Source organism: Halichoeres trimaculatus, unplaced genomic scaffold (assembly GCF_033239565.1).
Source record: "Halichoeres trimaculatus isolate MK-OKI-2021-1 unplaced genomic scaffold, fHalTri1.1 fHalTri1_scaffold_15, whole genome shotgun sequence".
Taxonomy (NCBI): Eukaryota; Metazoa; Chordata; class Actinopteri; order Labriformes; family Labridae; genus Halichoeres; species Halichoeres trimaculatus.
This window is the reverse complement of record NW_027437193.1, coordinates 10,538,598-10,552,521: the sequence shown is the minus strand read 5'-3', so window position 1 is coordinate 10,552,521 and position 13,924 is coordinate 10,538,598. Positions and strand designations below refer to the sequence as shown.

The window sequence follows — 13,924 nt, the reverse complement described above, 5'->3', positions numbered from 1 at the left end:
GTAATGTGATAATAGAAGGCTTGATCTGCCAGGTTACAGTTCCCATAGAGACTTGGCCGTCTTTCTCCTTCATCACCAAACCACCTCGGAGCATTCGGCCAAGGATCAAAGTTTCTCATTGGGTTAAATGGGAGTCGAAGAGTTAAAGTAGAATTTGTCTTTTAATAGAGAGGAGAAGGAGCTGTGTGTGTGGGTGTGTCAGGGAGACTGAATAGAGCTGTTGGTTTTCCTTGGTTACCATGGCAACTGCAGTATGAAAGATGGTTAAGGGGTTTGTGTGATACCAGGTTTTATTGGAACAAATGAATGAGTGATGCGCCTGCTCTGTCTCCACTCACTGGAACACATGATGCTTTGTGTGTATGATTCTGTATTTTAATGATCTGTGTGTGTGTGTCTGCAGATACAATGAGCTGCTCTTCATCATTGATACCTGTCAGGGAGCCTCCATGTATGAGAGGTTCTACTCTCCAAACCTCATGGCTTTAGCCAGCAGCCAGGTTGGAGAGGATTCTCTATCGGTGAGTTTTCTGCCCTTGAGGAAATAAACTTGTGCTGCTTTGAGGAGTTTTTGACCTCCATGCATACTGATGCATTTTTGTGTCCTGAAAAAGAGAAAATGACAAAGGAGTAATGGGGCTGACTGTTTATATGCTGTTATTTTAATACCCCAGACCAGATTTCATGAAAGATAATTCACAGCAAACAAGATGAACAGTTGTTTAAAGACTAAGTTTCTTCTCAAAAAGAGATTTAAAAATCACGTATCAGTTTGTCAGGCTTGTTTGCATTATGGCTGAAATACGCCAGATACGTCTCCAGCCTGTCTCTGCTCCGTCACAGCACTGGATCAGACAGGTTTCCATTCAAGTCAATCTGTCAACTTATACTGGATCCACTCCTTTGTGGCCTGGCTGCGAGGCTGGTCCGCCATGTTGCAGGTTATACGCAACCATCCTATTTTTGCCGGTCACACAGCTGTGATGCATAAATTCAGCGTACAGAAGATCAAGCGGGACAGGAAGTTGTGCACAGAAGCTACCTAAAAACCCCCAGTGACTTCCAAAATAAAACAAACTGTGTCAAAAGCAGATCATATTTAGTTTGACACTGAAAACAAATGGACAAAATGAGCTTAGCCAGACCAGGAGTGAACAGGTTTGAGGTTTTGCAGCCAAACATGAATGAAGAGAGGCTTATCAATGGAGTGGTAAGCGTGGGAACTCCACGGTCTTGCCACTCCAGCTGTCTGTCAGTCATGCAGCATGCTGGACTGAACACGCAGCCAGTGTGAGTTGACAAAAGCAGTCATCACGTAATGAGCAGAGATGGCCTGCAGACATATCTTAACTCAACTCAACTCAACTCAACTCAACTTTATTTATAAATAAAAAAATAAATAAAGATATAATTGTTCTATTGTTCTTAAAAACAATTAAAGAACAATAAAAACAATTACTTAAACCTTAAAACAAGTCATAAAACACTAACAATGTATCTGGTGTATTTGAGGCATTAGCAGTGTGGTGTGAAAGCATAGTGCAACTATTGAACTGATATTTGTGAAAATAAAATCTTGTCCTTTTTTGGGCTCTTGACCTCTTCACTCTTCTCTTCTACACTGTTCAATATCTGAATCCACAAGAAGCTAAATACCAGTTTCTTTAAAGAGTGAGATTTTATAACCACTGTGTAGTCAAAGCTGATTAGTCACTCATTATACAATCTTTCCTCTGAAACCCAGGCCAGTGTTTGGAGTGTCATTTCCTGAGAGCCCGTGTGTGGTTTTTATTCATCAGATTGTCTGCAGATCTTAATTCTTTCCTGATTAAACTGTGTTGATATTTCTCAAAGCACACAGCACTCTATTATTGTGCAAAAAGTATCATTTTTGTAGCCGTTCATTCTGAAGGGAAGGATGTTTTAAGGAAAGACTGATGATGCTAATTTGTTTTGATTAATGTGTGACAATTAGATAATTTTGCCCACTTCCTAAAAAACAGGGAGCTGAAATCTGATCCAAAACCCCATGAACTGCTGTGTTTATATTGATTTCTAACGTTTCTCTCCTCCTCTTCCTCCTCCTCCTCCAGCACCAGCCTGATCTAGCGATAGGTGTCCATTTGATGGATCGTTACACGTTCTACCTGCTGGAGTTTCTGGAGGACATCCACCCTGCCAGCAAAGCCAACATGAATGACCTGGTGAGGACGCTGTGCTGTTTTCCTTGAAATGTCTTTTACCCGATGTCGCGTCGAGTGTTTGTGTGCTGTAGAACAGCAATTTTTCAATTTCAACAGACAGATTAGTTGCACTGTCTTTAATTTTATTGAACACAAAAAGCTCACGTTTCCCAGAGCCACCTACCACACCACATTGCTTATCTATTTCATCAATAGATTAATTTCCAGATGACGTACTTCATACTTCATGTTGGTTTATGCAAAGGGACCATCTAATAACTAAAAAGAAATTTGTGCATACTTTCTGAAAACAAGAGTTTAAAAAAGTACTCATGCCAGATGTTTTTGTGGCAGAGTGACTCAGCCCCTCTGAAAGCATTTGGGTTTTAGAACCTTCAATGGTCCCAGCCTCTGTCCTGCAGTGCCCTCCCCCTCTGCCTCCTGTTCTAAAGTTTCTGGTCCTAAAGGACCAACATGAAAGTCATAGAGGACTCCCAGGACTCTGCACATGAAGCAGAATGCCTGATTCTGTTTCAAGGCTGTTGGCCTTTGACACATGGAGGTGGTGATGGTGAGTTCACACTGCTTCAGGGCCCTGGCTCAGCCTCAGCAGCACCTCACTTTTCATCTTTTCCACTCCTGCAGAGATCTGCAGGCCTGAGGGATCACCCCTCATCCCTACCACCCACCCCGCATCTGCAGGAGCTACAATCAAAAGTGCCTTAAATCTCTTACTCTAGAAAGAATAATAAGCTTAAGTCAGAGCACATTGATTGAGCTCGGACTGAGTGCCAATTTTCCTTTTTCTGCAGATGCACTCTTTGTTCTGGCGCTATTTTGTGGAATTAAGGATCAATAGTATGGATTTCCCCGACAAGCCCTGCAAGTTTCTTCTTTTTTTATCCTGTCTGAAAACGCTTACCCTTTAATACGACAGCATTGCTTCCACTCTCCGACAAAACCCTCCACCATTCATATGTTTTTGAAGTCCGATTTGGTGGCTGGAGATAACGCTCAGCTCAGTTTAATGATTTTATTTCTTTTTGAACGGAGAGCACAGTTGTACAACACGCTCATGAATCACACATTCAAAGAGGATTAACCCGCGAGTGGCAACACACCAGGCATGGAAAGGCTTGTAATTGATAATGACATGCACAAATGTCAGACTTCATGCTTCTAATCTTTTCCACACACTGACACATATTTTAACACCTCCCACTGGAGCTGGAGCCATGTTGGATGCAGATGGCGACTTGTTGCTGCTCGCTATCGCTGTCTGAGTATTTAAATCCCTCGTCTCTTGGCTAAAGGGACCCATGCTGTGTCATTTCGTCTTTCAGCTTAAGCGCCTGACAGCAGCATAAGTAGATTTCTCCAGTATTTACATATTTTTGATGTTTGTTTTGGTTTTGTTAAGTGGCTGTTAAAGGAATAGTCTGTATTTTTTGCATTTATTTACATATTTCTTAACCACTGTTTGTGCTCTGTTTGTATCTCCAGTTCAAAGTATGTCCCAAGAGTCAGTGTGTGTCCACCCCAGGCCACCGTACTGACCTTTTCCTGAGGGACCCAGGAAGCGTTCTCATCACAGATTTCTTTGGAAGTGTTCGCAAAGTTGAGCTCACCATGGAAACCATCAACCTGACAGGCACCATCGTACAGGTGGAGCAGAGGTAAGCTGAGTTTACTGGTGTGCACTCACAAACAGCCACTCATCTTCTTTTCATTTGTATAACAGAAACAGCAACAACACAAGAGAAGAAAGATAAAATGGTACACACACAAAGCACTAATGAAATCAAGCAGCAGATCCTAACAACAAACACTGCATACTGATTTCCACAGAGATCATGGAAAAAAGAGAGAAAAAAAATGAAGGATTGCTGTTTGATTTGCTTGGAAAATACAGCTTGACAGCACTTCTGAAATGTTGGGTTTTCTTGAACTGGAATTCTTTTCAGGGTAAAAGATAGACCTTTTTTTGTAGAGGGTGGACTCATCTCATTTTCTCACGATGAAGATATTTTTTAGTTAGTGCTTGTATACATATGATTATGAGTTAACTTTTGAGTTTTTTACAATTAGTGCTCAATTATCAGTCAGAAAACTTATTTCCAGGGACTTGAAGCCTTACCTAAAGGTAGATAATTCTTTTCGTTAAAGATCATCTGAAACAACCTCCCACTCCACAAGATCTTCATGTGTCCACTTTTGTTTAAACACAGTTACTCAGCAGGTTTTAGACCCCCGGTGATCAAAAACAGCATGTTTATTCATAATTTTAGTAGACATGCACAGTGTCGATTTCCTTAATTTTGGGGGGATCGGGATCCGTGATCAGAGATGGGTGATCAGCCCATTTTTACATTTGAAACTGATCTTTTATACCTCCAAGAAAGTCTGACAGCCAGCCATTGTTGCTTATTGCTCTCAGACCTAAAACTCAGGATACTTTATTGGTTGTTTAAGTTAAAACATAAAGATTTTATTGTTTCACAGGGATTGTTAAATTATTTTCAATAAAATAAGATTGGAACATTGAAGGCATATGCTATAAGTTAAGAATAAAAAATAAAAAAACATTAATTGATATTGGCCCGAATCAGTATCGGCAGGTCAGGCTTCTTAAAGATCGGTGAAGAGAAAAGGCTTGTATTAAATTTTTTTTTAAAAAAGTAAAAGAAATAAATAAAGATTGATAATCGGCCAGAAAAGTGTGATCGGTTCGCCCCTTAATTTTAGCATACGTGATCCACTTAGTGCCATGTAGCAGGATTCCTGCAAGTGCTGAACTATTTTGAAGTAATGTTATCAAGCAGAAGTGATGATGAGAATGGCGCCCACTGTAGACATGAAGCTTTGTTTTCAAAGACTACACGTCTTTTCGTAATCCAAGAATTTTGTGGAACTTTTATTTTTTGTTATTAATTCTGAGGCATTTTTGTCTTTAATGGATATGAGAGCTGAGAAAAAAACAGGAAATGTGTAGAGTACAGAGTGGGTCAAGCATGAGAATGCTGCAATAAGAACTGTAGACTGCATGAGCTGAGTACCCCTACCTCTGCAAAACTGATTTAGACATGTTTAACCTAAATCACCTTGAAATTTAGTTAGATTTGTTAGTGTTAAGTGATTTGTTGAGTAGTTATCTAATGAGTTACTGTGGAGGGACATCTGAAGAGAATGAAAGTATGAGTTAGCACTTCTTTTAATAAGTGACAACTAATTATATCATTTCACTTAAGCCATAAAGATTGTATTATGACTTCAAAAATTATTTCTTTAAGAGTATTTTTGCAGTCATTTTGGAAAGCTGTTCTAGTATTATGAGGTGCAGCAATGATGTTAAACAGTCAGAGGTCAACCTCTCCTGTGTTTTAAGTGAAGCGCTGCGGGCTAAATTAATTTCCAAACTAAAGAGACTTTGATTTCTGTTTGGAACTCTCATTAGTGATATTGATTTCTTCACTAATGACACGTTGACTCACCACTTTGTGTCAGAGTGAACCACAGGGTGTTTGTAACTGTGACTACCCTGCAGCTCTGAGCTGTAAACTGAGATTTCATATTGATTGTACAACAGATGACTGACATGGGTGTATAGAGTAATAATAAAGCTAACTACTTTGTAATTACTACTTTTTGTACCCACTACTAGCGCCCAGTACTCTATTTCACAGTAAAGGGAGGGACTGTCATAATGAGACATTTTCAGTGCCGGGCCTCAGGCTGCAGCTCAATAACAGTTTAAGTGGTATTGAGTGAGAGCAGTGTGTCTGATAGATTGCTTCGAGCTCCATCGTGTGGTGAACCGGGCGCAAAGCTGCTCAGTTTAAGTTGATGTCTGTTTTGGTTGCGTTTTGTTGAAACATGCTGTGATTATTGCAACTTGCCACTAGATGGCTGCAGAGAGCCGTCACACTCTTCCCGCCTGGTGACATATTGTTTGCCTTCTTATATTAGCCAGATTCACTAATCCCATAATAATGACAAACACCAGCGGTTCGAGGAAACACACAGCTAATGTACCAAACTACAAACACTCCTCCATATATTTACTCATTAGGCTGTGATGGAGGAATAGATTATGATGCTCTGCAAACAGATGTGATGTAAATTAAATTTTTATCATTATTATACTCACTGCACTTCTATTAATTTCATTAAGCAGGGATTTAATTGAACCACTGGGAGGTATTAGAGTCAAAGAACCCTAATGCGTTTGGGTGCTAATTAGTAATTAGAGGCAATTGCCACACCAGTTTTAGTCATCAGCTGTTTTGGCCTCAGGCGAGTGAGTCATTGCACACATCTTCTCCGATTACTTTATTATTGATCAGGCCAGGATGTTAGGTCTGCTGAACGTAACACATAGAGGTTCCACCCTAATTCAGTCCTAGAGAGAGAAGTTTTATCTGCAAATCTGATGTAAGAATCCAGCAATCCCCTCATCCATTTGATGTTTAATTGAGCAAAGTTTACTGATGCAGAAATCCGTCGGTGGTTTCTCTTCTACTTCTAAGAATAATAGAAAATAGAATTGTGGAAGTTCAAAGATATTCAAGAAACTAATAATGTGTTACATCATTTTGTACCTCATGATTCACAGTGTCGTCATTGGCTGAAAGAGCTGCATGTGATTAATTTTAAACAAAGATGTGAATAATGAATTCTTACTGTTCTTATTCTTGAGATTGTTGGGCTACAGGCATCAAGAATGCTGTATTTATATATGTATGTTCTGAAGGAGATCTGGGTCTTTGATCACCAGGGATCTTATTGCCTCACATTTTTAACGATAGTCTGTATACACGATACATAATTAAAGTCAAGCTACACAAGATCAGATCGGCTATGGAAGAAAAGAGAGCCTGTAACCTTCTCTCGTGTTGTTTATACATGCATCATGTAATTGAATACTGCCAACAACATGTTGTCCTTCATACGGTTAGAGATCAATTTTTTCTTGACTTGATGCATAAATTGAATTTCTGAGCTGATGAAATTCTCTCTATATATATTAAAGGCAGCCTGATCCACATAAACAGAAGAAACACACAATCTCTCTCTGGGCTAGGAGAAAGTACAGGGAGGAGATGCTTACAGAAACATCACGTTTGACCTCTGGAAATGGTTCGATTCTCTTTAAAACAGCTAATAAATAAGCCATTCTTTGGTCAAAACAGAAAAATATTTATCATTCCTGCTAGTCATTTTATAGAAAGATGATGCTTAAGTCCTGCTGGTTACTACCTCTCAAAATACAGAAATTTCTTATTTTTTATTCAGTACATCCAAACCACCTTCATTTATAAGTACCTCTCCTGTATAAAAGCATGCAGCAACCTAACAGCTCCACAAAGAACAGGCAGATAGAAAACTGGTTGCAAAAGATGAGTAGATAAGAGACAACAAAGAGTCAGCTCATAATAAAACACTTAAAAATATGGTTGAATCTAAAATCTGTCTTTGATAAACACAGAAAGAGTTGAGATGTTTTGATGTCTGAAGGCAGTGAGATCTGTAGGTTTGGTGCATTGAAACAGAAAGCTCTGTGTGTCGAACATGAAGATGAATCATTCAAGGACCTCAGTGATTGAGCTCAAACATGAAATGATGTAAGATATGTGATGTATGGAGGAGCAGGGTTGTCGGAAAAACAAACAGGCAGTTTTTTTTTTGTTTGTTCGTTTGAGTTAAGACTCTAGCCACAGTGTTCTGAGCTTGAGTTTTTTCAGAGACTAAGTAATCTCGTGGACAGGAGAGCTACAGCAGTCTGCAATACTGGTGGTAATAATGATTAAAAGGATATTTCACTTCGCTTCCTTAGGTTTAGTCTAACTGACTGTATTAACAATAACGTTGTTTACATAAAAGATATATAAAAGTATGTTTGTGTGAATGTATGAGACCATGAGAAACAGCCAAAAGAAAAAACAAAAGTAATACAGACTGCTGAAACAACTTTTAATTTCAGTGTTCACATAAGGAAAAAACGTATTAGAATGAAATATATATAATTAGCTAAATTAAAAGCTATGAGGCTGATGTTTGATAAGACAATGGATTAAGACTTGACACCCTACAGGGCTACTTTTAGTTCTGCTTAATCTTTCACATGGTAAAGTAATTGGAAAATAATCATCAGAAATTAAAGTGGTTGGCGTGATTATCTCTAAACTTTTATCACCATGGCCACAGAGAGCCTGAGAGTGACACAGACGAGTTTTTTTATGTTGCCTCAGATCTGTTTTAATAACACTGTAAGCAGATCTGTGAAACTTTTACACTGGGTTTGGGGTGGGGGCTAAATTAGATACAGTTCTGATTATTCTTTACATTCATTTTTTATTTACAGGGGGTTAAATCAGAAGCAAACAAACTAGTTTCACACACAACACACACAACTGAATTTACAGCCTCAGGTTAGTTGCAGTGCCTGTCTTTACAAATTCAAGCCACCAGAGATGCCGCAAACAGCTCAATTATTAAAGATACAACAATACAGGAAGTAAGGGAAAATAAATAAAACAAACAGATCTTTTGAGCATTGTTTAAGCTGTTTTTCTTGGAGAAAGATGGGGACAGCTGAGGACAGAGGAGGATAGGAGCTTAAAAATGAAGAGTCAGATTGACACTCATGCAAATTTTACATCCCTCCACCACAAAAAAATAACAAATCACCAGGCTGGGTGCTTACCAAAAGACAATAACTATTAAAGGTTTATCATGAATTACAGCCCTTATGCAGTTTTTCTACACACACACATCTTGTTTATCTCATAGTGGTTTCTCTCTGATAAGGATCTTGCTCTCTTTCTGTCAGGGCCATGCTCCCCCTTCTGTTATCTTAAAATCTTGACCTGGGTTAAGGATGGCCAGAGAAATATAGGTTTCATTTCACAGATAAAGGTCTACACTGCAAATCTGAGCTAGTGTTTGTCTTATTTTAAGTAGAAATCATCATATTAGACTTATATGAGCCACACAAGCAATTTCCCCTTAGGGATCAAGAAAGTATTTCAGATTTGATTCACTCCACAGATTCAGAAAAATGTCTTATTTTCAAGACAATTAACGACAAAAATGATGCCTGAATTGCTTATTAAGTCTAAAAAATCAGGAAAGAAAAAAAAAATACTTTTAGAGTTTCTTGTGACAAGACATAATTTTTGTCTTTTAGAATTTTGAAATAAAGCTCTTTCTGGGATTGTCAGGCAAATGTGGCTCATGTTGAGCCACAAAGACATAAATGCTTTTCGATTTCAAGTTTTGTGGTGCATTATTTGCCGCCACTTGGGGCAAGTTTTATGATCATACTGTGCAAGGACTTGAATCTGAAGCTGTAATTGTTGAATACACTGAAACTTGTAAGATACTTTTTTCAGGAGCTTTTGTGCATGTCAGCCAGATCAGAAAGCAACCAGGTGATGACCTGATCTAAGATATGATTGTAAGGCTGCACAAAAATCCCATTTGGGGCACATAACCCCCAGTGGAGATGATGGACACTGTGTCTTTACAAAACCTCCGTCCACCTCACACAGGTAAAATTAAATGAAAGTGTTTGAGAAGTCCTGAAAATGGGCTGAAGTGAGCTCTGTGTGTTCCCCAAAGAGAGAAAAGATCAGAGATGTCCCCTGAAACAAGCTGTTATTGAACATAGTGCTGCTTTAATCCACTTTTGTCAGCTCACTCAGCCATCAGACAAGTGCAGGAGGATATTTTAGAGAAGATGTGTGTGTGTGTGTGTGTGTGTGTGTGTGTGTGTGTGTGTGTGTGTGTGTGTGTGTGTGTGTGTGTGTGTGTGTGTGTGTGTGTGTGTGCCGCTCTCACGCCTCTCTGGTTCTCCTCTCAACCATCTCTAAACAGCAGATTTTTTTTTACTCAGAACAGGCTCTTCCATTAAGTGAATTGCACTTGATGGAGCGGACGTTTTAATGGACTCCTCTTCATTATACGTAGGCGGAGCAGCTCAGTGATGATGTCTGGTTACTCACTGACAGTCAGAGGTGCTTGTTGACCAAAAGATGTCTCCCAGGATAATAATTAGTATGAAATTACCGCTGAATTCATACCCCACTGAGTTTAAAGTGAATTTAATCTAATTTGTGACCTGCAGCAGTGGGGAGAGGCCAAAATACAGGTTCAGGTGATCATTCCAGCAGATGTTTGAAGGACCTAAAGATGAGGGCTGCAGACAGCAGAGGTACAGAGCTGCAGGTGGCTGATTCCATTAGAATCAGCTAAGTGGATTGAAAACCCTCTTCCAAAGTCTCTTCATAGAAAATAAAGTGGAAAGTGGTTTGAATTGAATTAGAGCTCATCTCTTGTGCTAAGTGAAGAGTGGGGGGGGATCAGCAGGCATTCAGTGACATGTTTCCAGTGGCAAAAAGAGCTCAGAGAACATTCATGGCTCAGCAGGGGCTCGTCTCCCCGCCTGCCAGCCCTGGCCCCTTTTCTCTGCCTCTGTTCCCTCCCGTCTGTCAGAGCAACTTCTGCTCTTCTGCCATGACATGGTGAGAGCAGAGAAGGGGGAGCTGAATAGAAAAGCAATAAAGTCAGAAAATAAAGAAAGAAGGGCAAGGGAGCAGAAGCCAGAGAGCAGAATGTAGAGGAAAGTAACTCAGAGGAAAAAGGCAAAAAAGGGGAAAAAAAGAGCTGGTGTCTTCTCTCAGCGAGTGGCTGGAGGAGAGTCGAGCTGGTCAGCAGCTGTCTGACCTGATCTTTCTTTGATTAGAAGAAGAAAGGCACTCAGGTGCACCTCCACTCCACAGTGGCCTTTACTTGACAGTCTTATTTCCTGACTTTATTTTTCATCAGACTGTGATGCTGCAGAGAACCAGGACTTTGAAAACAACGGGCATACAAGTATTTTAGGGGAAAAACAACGCTCTGCATTTTGTCTTGTAGTGTGGTCCAAACTGCGTGTGACAAGGTAATGTCATTTTGAGATCTGGAGTTTGGTTCTGTCACTTTTATTTAATTTTAACTCAAAGTGGACAGATTTTTACCTTTTTTCCAGCAGAGAATGGTAAAAACGCATTATTAACAAAACTTTAACTGTAACAAAACAGACTAGGTCAAAGAGAATATTCTTGGGTTGAAGTCTCTCATGGTTAGTTAAATAACTGACCAAACACAGGATTCATCCTTGTTTTTGAACTCTTATTTGTAATTTTTTTGTTTGTTTTGGAAAGGGAAACTGGAAAAGTAAGATTCTCATTACGTAATGTAAAGTGTGTTCCTTCTTTTGACGAAGTTTTTCAATCTTGAGTCGTGAAATTACATGGCAGACCTGTCCCTGTTTGCAAAGTACTGTGGCCTAGCTTATGTGCTGTTTTCCATTAAAGTTGCCAAGCTGATTGCACTACAAAAACTGAAATCTAAAGAGTTTAAGTCTCATTATTAGCAAAAATGTCTCATCAGCTGTAATATGAGCTACCTTCATCTGTCAAGTACAGAAAAATTGTCCTCTTTAAGATATCAACAGACAAAAAGACACCTAAATTGTGAAAAGAAATCTGACTGGTTGAGAAAAAAAAACTTTTTTTTCTGAAACTATTTCTAAAACTATAGCTGGGTTTCCATTACACTTTTTCGCAAAATAAACGCGATATTTCTGAAGTTTCGAAAAAGAACAATTTCACCTTGCCGGTGACATAATGTCCGACCGGACGCTGCACTCATGATGATGCTGATTCTTGAACATTAGTGTTTTTATTCACTGCTCAAACTGTCGGCCGTGATCACGCTGACTCAAAAAAGGCAGGAACAAAACACTGAATGAAAATCATCATCTCCAGCTCACATACTATTACGCATACACAGACCTCCGCCCCCCCCTCCTGCTGCTCTCTGACTCTGACCGGCTCACAGCCGTCCTGATGCCTTCATAAGTGAGGGTCAAAAACACAAACAACCCTAACCCTGCACTGAACACATAAATAAGAGCTGAGCTGATAAATTATAAACGCTGGAGTCTGTTTGTGTGGCAGTGGACACGTACGAGGAGGTGAGGGAGGAGCATTGTTATGACAACGTGTGGAAAAGGTGTTTCTATTGCACTTTTGCGACAAAGTTCAGTATCGAAATGTCTGAAAAACCACCTCATGAGCGCTCAAAAGCTTTTTATCAAAATTTGAGAGGTTTTTCAAAAAATGTGGTGTTTCCATTAGTTTCTTTATGGTGATATTTAGGTTTTGAGCAATTTTAGGTGTAATGGAAACCCAGCTTATGATAAAAACATTTTCTTAGATATCAGTTTTTGCAGTGCCATTGTGGCTAAAATATTACTGGTTAAGTGTAATTCACACTACCCACTTTAAAAACACTGAAATATCCCTTTAAGTGTTTGACAGCACAATGTATTTGTATCATTCACATTTTCTCAAAATACTTCCACCCTGTCCATCAACAGGAGCAGAAAGATTAAAAAAAAAAAAAACTTGCACTTTTCTTCATCACCACACATTACTCTTGATACAAAATAATAATGACTCACTTGTTGGCGATTATTTTACTTTATTTTTTACAAAACATGAAAATTTAATGATACATTCTGAAAGCTTCAACTGAGGTTTAACCAGTGAGGTCATAGCTCCCTTTTACTTTTTCTTCATTTCCTCCTTTTTAAACTTAAAAAATTTAAGCTGGCTTTTACACCATCATCCAGAGAGATCCACAGTTTTCCTCCATTAACTGAAAACAGAAGCTTTAATATAGTATGTGCAAATGAAAATCAGATTTCTGCCTCCGATGCTCCTCATGAGATCGAAATGCAAACAGCTTCTGTAGAAGATAAAATTTCCCCCCTATGGAAGATTTTCCTTTAGGAGATCATGCACAGCTAACTACACTCAAAAAACTCTTTCCAGACACACATCCTGGTTTAATACGAGCTCTAAACGTATCCAAGAAGACGAGTCTGTGGAGTAAGGCTTGTTAGTGTATCCAACAGGAACGCTCTGTTCACCTGACGGAGCCAAATTCAGGATTTCTGAATATTTGTGGACGATGAGATTGAGTTTTGATGTTTTAACGATCTGGCTGTTGGTCTGTTTGTTTCTGTAATTTATCCCAAAATAACAGCAAGTCAGAGCCATAATCATCAAATTTAACTGGAGTAAATATTTTTTCTGTCTTGGATTTCAGAGGCAGGTTTGCTGTTGTCTTGAGTATTTCCAGCAGCGGGCTGATGGTGTAACTGGAGTCGCCTCAGAGTAAACCACAGCTCCCATACTCATTGTAATGACACAGCATGTACCACGGTGTGAGGGTTTGTCTCATTAATGTGTTTTAATGGACTTTGGGCGCCAGTGAAAGCAGGAGAGCCCTGGTTATGGTTCTATATCTGAAAGGTCGCAGGTTTAATACATCTTGTCTCACATTAATTAATGTCGATCAGTCTGCTGCCAAGCTGTGACCTTTTTCAGAGTCCTTGAGCAAGACACCATACCTCAACTTTCTTCATTAATCTAAGCTACTGACGCTGTAGTTCAGTGCTGTAAATTCAAATGGCTTTATTTCTCACCCATAATTCACACATGTTTAGAGGTCAGCTTCCTAAAAGCCCAGAAGAGTCCATCTTTTAACTGCGAACACTGAGCGCTTTCTCCTCCTGAATTCAGTTTATTCATCTTTGTAAACCGGCCTTGGACCCAAGGATGCACATACAAAGTGTTCAAATAGAGTTTTAATAGCTTTTCTCTGAAACGATGTTTCACAGTTCAGTAAAC

At 39.3% G+C, this 13,924-nt stretch overlaps 1 protein-coding gene across 1 annotated transcript in view; it reads left to right on the top strand.

Moving 5' to 3' along the window:
- Positions 1 to 13,924, top strand: part of pigk (phosphatidylinositol glycan anchor biosynthesis, class K) — a 42,719-nt gene that overhangs the window by 4,564 nt on the left and 24,231 nt on the right. The window contains exons 7-9 of the mRNA XM_074688263.1: positions 404 to 521; positions 2,094 to 2,204; positions 3,687 to 3,859. Coding sequence (XP_074544364.1) covers positions 404 to 521; positions 2,094 to 2,204; positions 3,687 to 3,859 — 402 coding nt within the window. The remainder of the gene's footprint in view (positions 1 to 403; positions 522 to 2,093; positions 2,205 to 3,686; positions 3,860 to 13,924) is intronic.